Source organism: Tamandua tetradactyla, chromosome 17 (genome assembly GCF_023851605.1).
Source record: "Tamandua tetradactyla isolate mTamTet1 chromosome 17, mTamTet1.pri, whole genome shotgun sequence".
NCBI lineage: Eukaryota > Metazoa > Chordata > Mammalia > Pilosa > Myrmecophagidae > Tamandua > Tamandua tetradactyla.
In genome coordinates, this window is record NC_135343.1 from 71,402,372 (window position 1) to 71,418,713 (window position 16,342).

At 39.4% G+C, this 16,342-nt stretch overlaps 1 protein-coding gene and 1 long non-coding RNA gene across 3 annotated transcripts in view; both read right to left on the reverse strand.

The window, feature by feature from the left end:
- Window positions 1–649: 649 nt before the first annotated feature.
- ST6GAL2 (ST6 beta-galactoside alpha-2,6-sialyltransferase 2) overlaps window positions 650–16,342 on the reverse strand; it is an 81,831-nt gene continuing 66,138 nt past the window's right edge. The window contains 1 exon segment of the mRNA XM_077134935.1: window positions 650–1,264. Within this exon segment, the coding sequence (XP_076991050.1) occupies window positions 996–1,264 (269 nt within the window). The 3' untranslated portion in view covers window positions 650–995.
- LOC143661378 (uncharacterized) lies at window positions 5,654–10,536 on the reverse strand. 2 transcript variants are annotated; one of them, XR_013164542.1, is made up of 4 exons: window positions 10,258–10,536; window positions 9,609–9,642; window positions 7,761–7,810; window positions 5,654–5,926 (listed from the first exon to the last, which is right to left on the reverse strand). It is a non-coding gene; the product is annotated as an uncharacterized LOC143661378 (long non-coding RNA). The 2 variants fall into 2 exon arrangements; XR_013164543.1 differs by lacking the exon at window positions 9,609–9,642.

The window sequence follows — 16,342 nt, forward strand, 5'->3', positions numbered from 1 at the left end:
CAAGTGCTGGAAGTCCTTCCTCTACACTGCTGAACAAAAGCTCCCAGCTTGCCCTTCCTGGGCTGTATGAACTGTCAGGGCATGTAAGTGGCTGGGAAGGGGCTGTGGAGGGACTCCAGGTGAGGTGGTGCTGAGGTGGTTTAAGGCAGAAAAGCTGGAGCCAGAGAACGTCCCAGTGAAACTCTGTAGCCCTGTGATACTGTACTTAATCCCTGTGATGGCCCTCTCAGTCTGTGTGGTACTGACTTTCCTACTTGTGTAATAAGTCTTGCAGGGAAACGCGTCTCCTCCATCGTGCTATTCCAGAGCTGGCTTTTCCTTGCACCGCTCAAGATTGATGTTTTATAGTTTTAGAAATTTGTCCTGATGTTCAAAGAACAAAGCATCCAGTTGCAAAAGGGAAGCAGAGGTTGGTGATGTAACAATTTGGAAACATATGCACCTTATAGGATATATAGGAGAGTTCTGTTGTTAGAAAATCACATTTGATATTTTAGGCATTCATCAAAATCTAGGATATTTAATATGAATTTATGTGCAAGTGACACACTAGAGGTTATAGACACTGTATCTCAACTTGCATGTTGAAATGGTACAAACCATTTCACAATTTCAGGGATACCAGTTAAACAAGGTAGTCAAGGTGGCATAAGAAAGGGTTAACATTTTTGGAGGCCTTGTACCTGTGATTACACATCTGTTTTCTTTCTACCACTGTGCACCCTATGCTTGTTTTCTTTCTGGCTACCCTCACCCCCTTTTTTTTTCCTGCACCTTCCGTGAGTTTGTAAAAAATTTTTTTTAATTCCATTGTTAGATTCCAAGCAGTAATTAATCCTCAATGGCTTCGGAAGAGAAGAAAGCGTGTGGCCGCCACTAAATTACAGGTAAAAGACTCAAGACATCATCGTCTAAAATATATCTTCAAGTACGCTTCTGTGACTCGGGGCACGACAGTAGTACCTTATTGCACATTGTCTCCCCAAAGTCTCTTTTCAGGGGCGCGGGCGGGGCGCGCGCGCGGGGCAGCGCAGGGCACGGAACCCCGGCAGGGCCACCCTGCCCTTGCGGCGCAGGTCCTCGGACGGCCCCGCGTTCAAGCGCTGCACCAGCAGCTTCTCGTAGAGCAGCGGGTGGTAGGCCCCGAGGGTGCAAGCCGCGTCGTAGTACAGCTCGTGGTAGTGGCACAGTTCCGTCTGCCGGATCGACGGGATGTATTCATACACGTGCACTTCTCTGCACAGGGACATCATCAGGACGATTCCTGCAGGGGCCGGGAGAGGAAATCAGACCCGGACAAAGCACTGCAAGTGGGAGAGACATGCTTCTGGAGAGGTGGTGATGGGGAACGACTGTGGCAGGAGAAAGCTGCCAGGCGCTCACCTTCCTGCTTTCTCTACACTGGGCCAGGCCATGACTTCCACTAGGTAATACTTACGCAGGTAAGGGGGGTGGGGCACGTTAGATTGCAATTATATATATTCACTAGATCAACTGATGGCCGGGCTCAGGGAATTGGAGATGGAAAGCAAAGCCATGGAACTTAAAGAGAAGGCAGTCTAGGAAGCCACAGCTGAGCAACCCAATCACAACAGTTATATGACCAGGTCGGATTACATGTGTGGGTACTGCCTGATTTGCCATAGCAAGACTGTTATGTTCCTAAGAAACAAATTGCTCTGAAAAATAAAAAAAAAAAATTAGTTGTTTGGCTGAAAAGAAATGGCAACAGGGAATACAGAGTTTAATAAGATATATTAGCAAAATTATTTTTTCTCACTGGAACTATCATTGTCAAAGTTATTTTAATATCTTTTTTAATGTTTCAGATAAACAGCTGTAAAACCTGATCATCACTGAGCAAATACAATTCTTGAACCAGGTTGAAAATCTTTCTTTTCCTAGCATCAGCAGCCCCACCATTAGCGTGAAGCTTCTATATACATAAATGTATGCTTATTCCCTTTAGGAACTTATTACAAAAATATAAAGCTACACAGCTAGCTTCTGTTATAAGCAATGTTTGTCTGCAGAGGAAAATCACTTTCCCCAAGTAATCAACTGTGTTTGCACCAGGAAAATTCCCAGGACCAGAGAAATGCTTATATAAGGGCAGCAGGGACAAGAGAGAGCAGTGGCCTAATTTTCCCCTGCTGGTAAAGCTTGACTGGAAAGGAGCTGCCTGGGAGACAAGGGGTGGAAAGGAAACAGGGGATAGGATGCTGTTCCAGAAGAAAACAATGGCATCCTGTTGAGATGTCAATGATGTGAATTTAGAACCAGGATGCACAATTGTGGCTGAGAAAAAAAATACATCCCTTCCAAAGAGAAGCAGGTTATTAATTTCAAATTATATGAAGTGATGTGAAGTTCAAATTCTATGGAGTAAAACTGTATTCAAGAACTGTGTGAGAACAATTAGTTACCTGCTCTTTTCTCTCCTTTTCCTCCTCTTCTAAGTTTCCTCCACTTTCCCACTGCTGACCCCACCCACCCCCACCCCCACCTCCATAGGTTGTCTAAAGAGACAGTGACTCAGGAAGAGTCAAGAAGGATCAAGGAAGTTTCCAGCATGTTTTTCCTGAAATCATACGAGAGAAGCTGTGTTTCCTGGACCCTCAGTGAAGTGGGGCACAGGGACAGCTTCCCAGCCCCCCCCACGCCCCCTCCCCCAAGCTCAGGGTGACGCTTCTCCAGTAACATCACCGAGAGGGTACAGGGCACCAGTAGCCGGTCTGGAGAGGTTTTCGCTGCACCTCCAGGTGCTTCTCCAGCTCAGCCCAGGCTGATGCACCCACAGGGCAGGACCTGGGAAACCACAGCCAGTTCTGCTTCGCCAGGAAAGAGCTGTCCAAGCGTGGAAGATGCAAGCAGGCATCTCACCGCAATGTGGAGGGCAGAAAGATGACTGGCTCATACACAAGCTGGAATGTTCTCTCATGGGTGTTTGAGGGAGAAACTGTAATCTCTCTGGTATCACGGGTCTAAGCCTTCCTTACAGAGACTGTTGCCTGGAGTTTCTATGACCCAAGAGCACAGTTTCATCAAGGGGCCACAATCGATTGTGTCCGAGTTGTCATCTTCACAACACTTTGGCTCTTAAACTAATAGCTAGAGAAACATTATGTTAGACCGAGAAAAATACGTGAGTCATGCACTTGGCTCTCCCTTTACAGTAGTGATAATTAAATTGCAGTGTGTAAAGGAACGCCCCATGAAGCTTGATATGCAGATTTCTGCTACACGCCCTATTCCCAAGGATTTGGGGTCTTTGGTTAGTGTTAGGGTCTTGGAATACAAATGTTTTTTTGTTTATACATTTAAAGTTTATTACAGTATCTGGGGAAAAAGCAAAATTAGGCATTCTTCATCTCACATTTCCTGAAGTACTTTACAGAGCCCTAACATATTTTTGTATAACCTTTAAGTCACCAGGTTTTCTTTTATAGCAAATGAAAATTAAAAAATTTGATAATGTAGGAATATGAATTTTTAATAAACATCCCTAAATTATCTGTGCAGAAGGGTCATTTTAAGAAAATTTCCAATCCATCATAGACCAATACTTTACTAGAAAAATGATCACATAATTGGGTATCACAGCAATATCAAATTGCTATAAAAGTCTCTAAATACTTTTAATTTCTCCACTGATCTAATTGTAGACTAATAACCAACATTCCTGGGTCAGTGCTGGTTTACTGGGCACGCTTTGAGGAGGACTGCTCTAACAAACATATTCTTTGAAAAACTCTTGTGTAAGGGGTCTCCAAGTTGTGTCATTTGTAGCTAGCTACTTCTGCATTTTAGACTGCCAATTTAGAGTTGTTTAAGGTGAATGTTTGGTAGATTCCCTAGATGTCCCTGCTATCATCTTGGTCTCAAAGCACAGTTATATGCACAATATGATTTTTTTATTCAAATTGTTTTTCAGAGAAAAGTTTGACTGTTGCTGCTAGCTAAGCGTTACATTTGTAAATCAAAATGTGTTTGTTAAATATGCACTATGTCAGATTTTTTTTTGTCACAAAACTAGGCAAAAGGTTACAGTTTCAGCTCGGTGCACATTAAGGATTTTCTTATATAAGCAGTTTTAAAATACTCTCTGGAACTTCAGAAACACAGAAATTTTTCATTGGCTCATGGCTAATGAGATTAAGTATGGGGGCTTGTTGTCCTGAGTTATTTATGAAATTCCTCCTGATTTTTGTCAGTCTAGTAGAGATTTAGTAACGATATTACACATCATGTTTTGTACTCTCTTATGAATGTGTGCTTTTCTGTAATGAAACATTTAAGTGGCAGCCAGTGGCAGTCCCGGTATAGGAATTGCTACGACGGCAACTTCTAAGAGAAGGGAAAAAATTGTCACCCATTAGGTACTTGTGAAAGGGGAACAGGAGATTGACACTAGCAAAAGGAGAATATTTTTAAATATCTTAAACGTTTTCCAGGCAGCATGGTTATCGAGTGGGCATATGCATGCCTGGCCTTTTAATTAGATATGTTTGCACTTGGATTCAGACTGTCATCTAAAAGATGCTGGAAACCATTATCATTAAATGTGGTGAAGTCCACATGTCAGTCTTCCTAATATTTACTTATTAATATTAATAAATAATATATATAATAAATAATAATTATATTATTAATAAATAAAGATTAATAGTATTTAGCAATACATAAAAACTTGAAGACAAAATTTCTTCATGCTTTTCAGAACATCTTAATTTGGGAGGCACATAACAGCTGTGGCCCAGCTCTGCACATGTGTATTGGGGAAGAGGGAGGTACTGGGAGTACTGCACAGAGGCAGGGATGGGACAGGATTGCAAAAGTCAGAACCATAAAGTACTGTTAGGGCCTCTATATTTAAAGTGAGCCCTTACTAAGCTGGGCACAGTGCTAACCTCTGCAGACTTAAGAAACTACAGTAAATGAAAAAAACTTGCTCAAATCCAAGTTCCAAAGACCAGCCACAAGCCTTCCTGAGGCTAAGTAGTCAGGTCCACTGTGACCACCAGCTTTGCTCTGTACAGGGACCGCCTACGTGTCCATTCAGAATATCCCTGTACGTCATAAGCATTTCGTCAGGCCAGGTCGACGTGGAGGAGCCACATATGCTTATGTGAAAAGTGTTGATTTCTTCTTTCATTTCCTCTCTCATGGCTGCTGCTAAGAAGGAAGATGAATCCAAAGCATATAATACAACGCTATTTGGTAAAGAATGGAAAAAAAGTCACATAAGGAAGCTTTATGTTGAGTCATTTGGTTTGTCCCCCCAAAATTAACTGCTTTCATCACTAATAAAAAACTGCTTTCCACATGGAGAGGACCTTTTGATAGGCAGATGAACCTTAAGACGTTTTTCAATGTATTCTTCTAAACCAACTGAATGGGCATGTAGCCAGCTATTTAAAAATCTTTAAACAGAATTCAATTAATGTTATGTTTCTAACTTGGCCAGTTTTTACAAATGAGTCCAATACCAGGGGTTCATTTAAAGAATAAGAGTGTTAATTTTTGCCCAGGCAATTATAATGACTCAAGAGGCATTCATTTGCCAAAATGCATGTTTTTAAATACTTTGTAGTGCAATGTAATTATCAAACCAATTAAAAAGCTTTTTGACTGGTCTTAATAAATGCCATTTTATATGACTCAGCAAGACAAGCAGTATGGACACTTACATCGTTGTTCCAAAAACTGGATAAAAAAGCGAACTTCAGTCCATGTTCAGATTACCATAAATTCTGACTGAATCAGGTTTCCCTTATAAGCATCCATTGTAAGGACTCTACTTCACAGTAGATGCATAGATGTAGCTGATGCATATTCAGAGTGTAGCCTGGTTGAATCATTTACCTTTTAGCTTGTGCTTATGATAAAATTATCTTGGTTTTCATCTGGCAAAATGTTTCAACATCTGAAATCATTAACAGAATTTTTTCTTTGCTGGAAACGTCCTTGTTATATGTTTTATATACAAACACAGAAAACAGGTAACAGGAAAAAAATACTGGCTTAAACCAATTTTAATAAACACTTGAGCATATTTCATATGTGAGATAAGTTAGGAATTTCTGAGAAAGACCAACAGAACATGATAGCTCTTTGAATGAGTGTAAGGATGAAAGCCTAAGTGTATTGAATATGCTAGCATAATGGAAATCTAGCAACTGTTTATGGTTTCTCCATAAATTCAAACATGAAATGGAGAATTATGAGATCTGTACTTAAGTTTTCCTAAAGAACAAAAGTGATTTTTTAAGTGACATTTCTAAAAAATATTTGTAGTTAAAAGGTTGCTTGGAAATTTGAACTTGATGTAATAAAACAATAATTTCAGAAGCATCTACCGTATTAAATAAAAATACATAATGCAAGACTAATACTTGAAGGGCAATTTTTAGTTAACATATAATGCATTATTTGATTATAACACACTAAGGATTCGTTATTTACAGGAAAAAGCAAAAAGCTATTACTATTCAACATAATTGTGATGCGTTTTATACAATCACAAATATGAATGTCAAATAGCTTATTTTGTGTTAATGTTTTGAATTTGGATGATACGTTGGAAAATTAGAATGCAAAATGCAATATAAAATGGAAAGGAAAGTTATGACTTGTTTTAAAGCGTATTATTCTTATTGTATATTGAACACTGTGAAATTATAATGTTTGCATCTATTATGATGTTTCTGCATCTATGCAGAAATATTACTTGTAACATTATCAGGAGTGCTTGCCTTTAAGGTGTTGGGAGGGCTGAGGTGGTGGTTAGTATAACAGAGAAACAGTCAGTCTTACATTACACCTGAGTTTCCAACTCTATGACTATGTGACAGGACCCACAGCTACAAGGACAGTTTGCCTGATGGTGCAGCTAGTACCTCCTGGTTTTGCTTTGATCCACTTCCTGCTTGCTTGTAAGTGGGAACCTGGTTCAGCTATGCTTTATGACCCCGGGTGAGTTCACTGACCTTCTATAAAAATATCTGTCATTATGAGAGTAAAACAGAAGCCAGGAGATTCCAAGTAAATTATTCTTTATCTTCAGTCAGGTTGTGGTGCAATCTAAATGACTTTAGAGTACTGAATAATAATATAAAATCCCTGGTATCCTATTAGGATGAAAGAGAGAAATACTCCTCATATGTGAGTATGTACCTTCCCAATGGGTCAAGGGAAAAGGAACTTAATGAAATGAAATTCCCGAAGAATTGTCTTAATCTATGTTACATCCTTTTAATTAAAAAAAATAGATGTGCAACCCAATAGGTACAAGAATGCATTTATTGCCTCTCTGGAGAAGGAGATGGTACGTGTAATACATTTCCAAAATATCTCCTAGCATACCTTACTCTGTGAACTTTAAGGACAAACATAAATGTTGATTAGAAATTCAACTAGATAATCCCTGGGAAGGTGGAATGTCAGCATGTACCGACAATCATTAAAATGCATACTCTGCTCCAGCACTCGTACTCCTGGGAATTTATCTTGAGGAAATAATTTAAAGGAAGGAAAAGTCTATATATTCAAATACAGAATAAACTATAATGCCTATTACTGCATGAATACAGTAATGACTCATTAACAGTTTTAATTATATCGAGCAATTTGAAAAAACATAAATGTTCAACAATTAAAGGCATATATTATCAAATTATCAAAATTACAATTTGATATACTTAGATGGCCTCTGTAATAAAAAAAAAAATGAAAGTATATTTTTGCTTTATTTTGCATACCTTAATCAAAGAATGATTCTCTTCTATTTGGGAATACAGTCTTGTTTGACCTAACAAAGTTTTAGATAAAGCACATCACAAAAAAAGTAAGTATTTAATATTAATTATTATACTACATAACTGTCTAATTTAACCGACACAATAGTTCAAAGAAGAAGGTACAAGTATTCATTTTACAGAGGCAAAAACTGGGGTTTAGAGATGTTAGATAACGTGTTCTAGGTCATACATCTACTTGAATGGTGAAGCCAAGATTTGATTCTGGTCTTTGCAGAACCCAAGCTCTTAACCATAATGCCTACAGTATGATAAGGGGGGACAGTGGGTAGCTTTCTATGTGTGAGGACAGTTAAATCAAAGGTCAGTCTGTAAGGTAACATAACTCATAACTGCTAATTCATTCATTCTTTCATTCAGTCTTTGAGTCATCAAACATTTGTGTTCCTATTGTTTGGTGCCAAAAACTGAGGGAGTTTCATTCACTACAACAGTGATAAGTAGAAATGAGTCTAGATATGACCAAGATTGAGAAAAGCATAAAATAAAATGAAATCAGGATGATAGTCAGAGAAGTTGGAGCATTAGCTAGAGTTTTAAAAAATGTTTAAACATTTAGTTGTAAAGTTAGTTTTGTTCTTTTTAAAGGCCTGGAGAAAATCTAGGAGATTTCTCAAAAGAGCTGCAAAGAAAGAAAATCTAATGGAGCAAGACACAGTCATTCTCTTCCACAATAACTAAGTTTGGTAAAAACTTATTTTAGAAAAGAAATGTGAGCATTTTGGACCAATATCTATGTTAAGATAAAAAAAGATCTGCAAGTTTACAGATCTTTATATACTTATATACTCTACCTGTATACTCTACCCTGTACTTGCATACTCTAACAAAATGAAATTCTCTAAAAATATCATGTTTTCACTGATTTTCATTTAATGACCTTTTTATCAAAAGTCAAAACATTTATACAGTTATTTTTAAATATTTTGAAAGATATTTATCAGTAATCAGTGTAAAACTTTGAGATAGGTTTCCATATTTAATGGCAGTACATGGTCACCTCTTTAGTACTGACTTCAAAATATTTTGTTAGAGTTGCTTCATAATAATCTGGATTTGATGTTACAAAAGTAGAAAAATGATTTTCAATATTCATTTAGAAATTTGAGGATGAACAGCAATATACATTATAGATATTAAAATTTTAGTATGCATCTTAATATTAAACTTCTCATTAAAATAGTTTAATTTATTTAATATTAAAATGTAGTTATATTGTGCCAATTATAGTTATTCACATATATACTGTAATGCAGTTTTATTATTAAAAATCATAATCAATTATTAGCTTTGAAAAATTATATATAAGAATTGCACACATCAAAAGTAAGATGTTTTTCCAACAATGAGTTTTGGTGAAGAAGTTCTTAGATTTTGCTTTCTTCAATACCAGGTCAATGTGTCACTCAAATCTTACATCTTTTCACTTTCTTTCTACATAGAAAATAAGACCTGTTATCTGCAATTAAAATATAATAATTTACTTAATTTCAAACTAAGTATTTCTGTCTAAATCTGATTTCACTAGGACATCTTGCCCAAGAGAAAATTTCTCTGTAGGAAATGAAAACACATAGCTACTACAGACTGCAGAGAAAGCACAGTCCTGCCTACAGGGCTATTTGTTACCAAAGACAGTTCTGCTGCAGAACTATCTCCAGGCCTTTTCTTACTAAAGAACATTCAGACTGGTGCACTGGACACAAATTGTTTCTAGACTCTTCTTGCCTTCAACGTGACTTCATCCCTTCTTCCCTCGATTTTTGGTTCCCAAACCTTTGTCTCACTTACCATTACACGTAAGAATCTGGGTTCCAACATGACACTAAAAACAAACAAAAATCACCTTTTTATAGGGACATCTGATGTCAGCTGTTCTGTATGTCACTTAGAATAAGTTTTAAAGACATAAAATTTAAGCTATTAATAACAGTGGGAATACGCTTTTTAGCTATGTCTTGATAAAATGTAGTAATGTTAGAATGTAGGAGTTAATGCAACAAAGTTTCAAAAGACAAAGATGTAAATAAATTGTATTTCTAGCAGTCATAATGTTTTAATTAATCACAAATGAAAATATTTATTTCACTCGTGTTTAAACATAGCAGCATATGAGGGATTGAGGGACAATAAAGTCTTTGTAATTATTATTAAGACTGTGGTCTCCCACTAAGCCAACTGTCTATCACCCTGACAGCATATCTGTCTGTAGAGAACCTGTGGACTAGATTTCTAAAGTTCCCTCCAAACTTAAGAGTCTAAAAAGCTAGAACAGTGGTTCACAAAGAGTGGTTCCAGGTCCAGAAGTATCAGTATTACTTGGGAATTTGTTAGAAACAAATTCTCACCACCTCCACTTAGAAACTCGAGGTGACCCAAAAACTTGTTTTAAAAGCTGTAGTGGGTGCATGGGTGGTTCAGTGGTAGAATGCTTGCTTACCATGGGGAGACCCAATTTCGATCCCCCGACCATGCAGGAAAAAAAAAACAAAAACAAAACTGCAGTAGCCAGCCTTCAAGATGGCACCCAGTGATCCCCGCTATTCATGTCTTTGAGTGGCTCCTGCCTACACTGGATGGGGTGGAATGTAGTAAGTATGGTAGCATATGACATCATAAAGAGCATTGCAGCTTCCTCCTAGCCTTTCTCTCTTGGATCACTTGTTTTGAAGGAAGTCAACTGCCATGTTGGCAAACAGCCCTATGGAGAGGTCCATGAGGAGAGGTCCTATGGAGAAGACCTGCCAAGAGCCATGTCAGCTAGCCATCCTGGAAGCAGTTCCTCTAGCCTCAGTCCAGACAGCTTAGCTCCAGCAGTCCATGAGAGACTCTAAGCTTCAATCATCCAACTAGCCTGCTCCCACATTCCTGACTCACAGGAACAGTGTGAGGTAACAAATGTTTATTATTCTTTTCAGTATCTAAGTTTGGGGGATAATTTGCTTTCAGGAATAGATAGCTAATTCACAAGCCCTTTGGGGAATTTTCATTTAGTCACCAAGTAATAAATCATTTGTGCCTTTTATGTGCTAGGCTATGAGCAGGAACACAATGATGGGTAAAACAGGCACCCACCAGCCCTTGCTGAGTCCTGTTCTTTTCCTTCGTTGCATTTATCCCAGTATGTCATGATACTATATCTATGAGCGCCTACCTGCTAGTGTCTGTCCCCCACCGCACTGTAAGTTCCAGGTGGGCAGGACCATGACTTGGTTTCCTCACCACCACATCCCTGGGGCCCATTCCTGTGCCCAATACATCGGAGATGTTCAGTTACTAACCCCTGGATGACTGACTCTTCCATTTTGTCTTCACTGCTTTCCTTTCACACGAGTATGGTCACCAGTCACAAAACCTCTGAATAGGTCAAACAACTCTACAGTGAATGGGTTCAAGTGTAATGCCCTGGGATTTTAACTACCATTGGAAGAAGTTCCTTAAGAAGAAACATCCTTTGTGTTCAAAATAGTCAAATTTTAAATCAACTGAAGCAGAATCCCTCTATTTCACACAAACCCAAAGAAAATATATGCAGTATGTTTAGAAAATATAAGTAATTAAATGTGAGGTTATTTTTCACATGTGGATGAGCCCCTCAATAAAGATGTGATTCATATTGCTTCACCTCCAGGTGGAAGCCCATGTAAATTGGGAAAGTGGAATGCCAGGGAAACTTCCATGGTATTCTTCTCTGATGAGAAACAAGCTTACTCATGTCCCTGGGGCAGACCACCACAAACTAAAACATTCTAATCTAGCTTAGCTCTATGACGGGTTCTTTTGTTCAGTAACTGGCATAAAAGGTTAGAGTGCTTGGAAATGATGAGGTGGTGAGACAAAAAGTTAACACCTTTCAACATGACCTCTGAGCATGGAAGGGGCACTTGGAGAACACTTTTTGATAATTGAATGAAAAAATACTCACTGATTTTTAAAAGTTCTTATGGCAGATAGATGGAGATGTGAGTGATGTTATTTTAGTAACATTTAACAGTGTTAGATAAATTATAAAATAGACACTGCCTCTCAGTATATTTATGAGAAAGTTCAAAAGAGGGGGTTAAAGTACTAACATGGCATCAGGATATTCAGAGGGTGAACTCTGTAGTGCAAGGTTTCCTAGGCTGTATCTACTGCCGGTCTTTGTAAGATGGTTCATACCGAAATATGGCAAAGGACAGAAGCAGCAAAATCAATTTCATGATGTCAGACCATGTTTTTTATTGCACCCACCCACCCGCAGAGCATAATCCAGCCGTTTTTCATTCTTTGGGGATTAGCACAATTTATAGTGCTGCCCTATCCAACTTTCTGGGATAATGGAACTATTTCATATCTGTGCTGTCCAGTATGGTAGCCACTGGGCCCTGTAGCTTCTGAGCACTTGAAATGTGGTTTGTGTGACTGAGGAACCAGAGTTTTACTCCTTTAATTCTGATTAACTTGAACTTAAATAGTCACATGTGGTTAACAGCTACCAAACTGTACAGCACGGTGCTAGAAAATGACAACTGCAAACTGGCCAGCATCCTCAGGCGCATTACTCCCTTTTCTCACATAAAGATATTGAGGCTCAGAAGACTATATTACCTGCCCAGGGTCAGAAAACCAGCAAGTGGCCGAGTAGGATTCAAACTCGAACCTTTCCAACCCAACCTACGCTCCCAAGGTGACATCAAACCACATATCCCCTTTTCTGCACGTGTAAAAGAGGGAAAGGCAAGCAGCAAATTCCAAATTTCCAATGAACAGTTGTGAAAGGAAGCTGGCCTTATGTGGCATGATTTCTTTCAACAAAAACACATGAGAAAGCAATTTTCTATAGCTGTAATTATTTACGTTGACTTTTTCAAACTACATGTAAATAATAAACGTATCTGACAGTCCCACCCCATTCTGCTTTCAAGCTTTTGTTCTAATCAAATATTAGCCACATGAATTCATGAGAAGGCAACAATCTGAAAAAGACTTTATTAAACTTCTGCCACATCCTATTATGCTATTTAAGCATCATTCTATCCTGTTTACCCTTTGCTGACAAACTAGATTATACTTCCTTTGTTAAATCAACAGGATCCTATTAAACCACTCATAAGAGGCAGAATTTAGGATTTCAGAAGGGTGATTTGGAAACGACTCTGAAAGGCATGACTTTAAAAGGGGAAAATAAGCTGTGTTTAGGAAAATAATAAGCAGAATCATATTCTAAATTCTTTCTTGAATTCTACATAAAATAGTTCACATTACTATAACAGCCATTTCCAATGTCCCATACAAAATACAGGGTTGTAAGTCAACTGAATGGGGTAGAAAACATTAAAAATTTTTATAGACAAAACAAATATCCTTTGGGCTTATTAGAGCCTTCAATATTGCTAAGGAGATCTAAGATATTCCTTACCATTTCCGTAGTCATCTAAAGTCAAAGTAGGTATGAAATAAATGAATAATATGTAAAAATTGAGGTAAAGGAAATGGGGTAACGCCACAAACCTTGAGAAAGTAAGCCTGGCTGCAACATATATAATAACCCAAGTTTGATTATCTTGTTATATAAAAGTAACTTTAAGATTAGAGCAAGTGGGCGGGTAATAGTGGCTTAGTGGCAAAGTTCTAGCCTGCGATGCCAGTGACCTGGGTTTGATTCTGGGTGCCTGCCTAATAATAAAAAAAAAGGATTAGAGCGAGAGATGCCAGAGACTGGGGTTCCATTCCTGGAGGCTGCCCATGCCAAAAAAAAAAAAAAAAAAAGAGTTCTCTGATAGAGAAAGCTCTACAAGATATTAGATCTAGTCTCACCAAAGCTCCAAACTACCAGCACCTTACAGACATATCATGCTATCCTGTGGTTACAAATTCAGCACATCACCTGGCATCATATAGTCAATGTGAAGGGGAGTGCATGTGGATGCAGGGTAATGTTATTTCCTCAACATCCTCCTCAACTTGCCCCACCAAAAGGTGTGGTCTCTGCTTCCTTCCCTCGAATCTGCTGTGCTCTGTGACTGTGCTGAGCAGCAGAACACAGCACAAGTGACACTAAGGACATTTCCAAGTCCAGGCTTAAAGAAACTGAAAGTTCAATAAAGGACAGTGGGGCACAAAAGATGTAAGTCATATATGAAACAATGGACAAATGGCTGAAGTAAGTTCCCCTTCGTCAAGAGTTTACATGGAATGTAAATCGAGCCAACTCTCCAATCAAAAGACATAGGCAGAATGGATAAAAAAGCATACTCCAACTGTATGTTGTCAACAAGAGGCATCCCTCAGACCCAAAGACACAAAGGTGGAAAGTGAAAGGATAGAGAAAAATATGCCACACAAGCAGTAACCAAAAGAGAGCTGCGATAGCTATACTAATATGACATAAAATAGACTTTAAGTCAAAAACTTAAGAAGGCAAAGAAGAACAATATATATTAATAAAAGGGTCATTAGAAAGACAAAGAAGAACAATATATATTAATAGAAGGGTCAGTTACCAAGAAGATAAAGTATCAAACATTCATGCACCTAATCACAGGGCCCTCAAATATACAAGGCAAACACTGACAAAACTGAAGGGAGAAATAGATACTGCAACAGTAATAGCTTGAGACTTCAAAACACTACTTTTAACAATGGATAAAACATCTAGATGACAGAGCAATCAGGAAATGGATAATTTGAACAATATTATGAAATGAACTTGACCCAACACTATTTACAGAACACTGCACCTCAAAACAGCAGAATATATATTCTTCTGAAGTGCGCCTGGATCATTCTCCATGATGAACCATGTATTAGGTCAGAAAACAAGTCTCAATAAATTTTAAAAGACGGAAATTATACAAAGTAACTTCTCTGACAACCAATGGAAAGAAGCTAGAAATCAGTAACAGAAGGAAAATGGAAAATCCACAAATATATGGAAGTTAGGCGACACACTCTTAATCAATGGGTCAAAGAAGAAATCACAAGGGAAATCAGGAAATATCCTGAGGTGAATGAAAATTGAAACACAGCATACCAAAACTTCTGGAATGCAGTGAAGGCAGTGTTCATATGGAAATATATGCCTCTAAATGCCTTCATTAAAAAAATAATAAAGAGGACTTCAGGGAAGATGGCCAACTAGGGTAGCTTGAGATTAGCCCTGCTCCACGGGAGAGTTAGAGAACGGATAGGAGGGTGGCTAAGGCTGCAATTCGGGAGTGCAGCTGAGCTGGAAGAGCCTTCTGCAATATATGGGGCAGCCCTGGTTGCAGAGGCCAAGGAACTGAGAGGCACAAAGCTGAAACCTGGCGTGGAGGCACAGAGCTGCAGAGCCCACAGGAATGCATGGATGAAAACCCGGGACTAGGAAGTAAGCCAGGCCACGTTTCTTGGGTGCGCTACCCTAATCAATGCAGCCCCATGACCAGCGACTCATCCTACACCCCACATACCCAAACCCCATGAACTGCTCTCATTCTCTGCACTCCAGGCACCCCAGCCCACCAGCCTGCAGTGCACATGCCTGTCCCATTCCCATACCCCCCCCTCAGATGCAGCCCAACCCACCTCTCCAGCACCCCTCCCGAGCACTACCTCCCCAAGTCTGTTCCCAGCAGGGGGTTGCCAGTGCATAAAGTTGTGGGCACTAACCTCCATACCTAGGCTACCCCTCCCCACATCCCCACACCCCCATCCCCCATCCCCCCACCCCCCATCCCCCACTCCCCACCCCCCACCCCCGCCCATAGTGTTGCACAGCTTCACCGCTCCCTCCCTGAGCTCAGCACATCCGTTTTTGGCATTCCCAGGTCCACGCATGCACACAGGCCCCCAATCACGTCACTCAGCTCTGGGAACCATGCTTTACATCCGTCCTAGAACTGCGCATGCACAAAGCCCTCACCCTCACTTCCTAGCTCTGAAAAAGTGTGGGCCTGCACAACTAGGTCACATCTGCCCCCAACCCATGAAGGCATAATGTCGACCTGCTGCCACAGCTGTGCATGCACAAAAAAGGGCCCCATACCTTAGACCAGCTCACACCAGAATCATACTCCCCAGACTGGTGCACCTGCAAGGCTGCATCCTCCCTGGCCTCTGGGCACCCACGTTCACAAGCATCAGCATAACATCCCCAACCTGTGCCCATACCTACCCTGAAACAAATCACCGTACTGAGTGCTCCACCCCGTGCTCTGCTAACTGTTGTGCAACCATCCCACAAACACAAGGCCTTAGACCACTGAAAGAAATCAACTCCTAAAGTGAATCAATCAAGGTATTTACATGTGATGAAGGCAGCAGCAGATCACTAAGTATATCACAATGCAGAAGATATAGCCCTGCCTAATGACCAAATTAAAACATCAGAGGAGACACAGACATTGAAGCAACTAATAAAAGACACTCATACAACTTTACTTAATAAAATAAGTGGGATAGCAAATGACAGAAAGAAGATCAAGAAGATAGTCAAAGAACACAAAAAGGAATTTAAAAAATAAATAGAAAAATAGCAGAAATCACGAGATTAAAGACTCTGT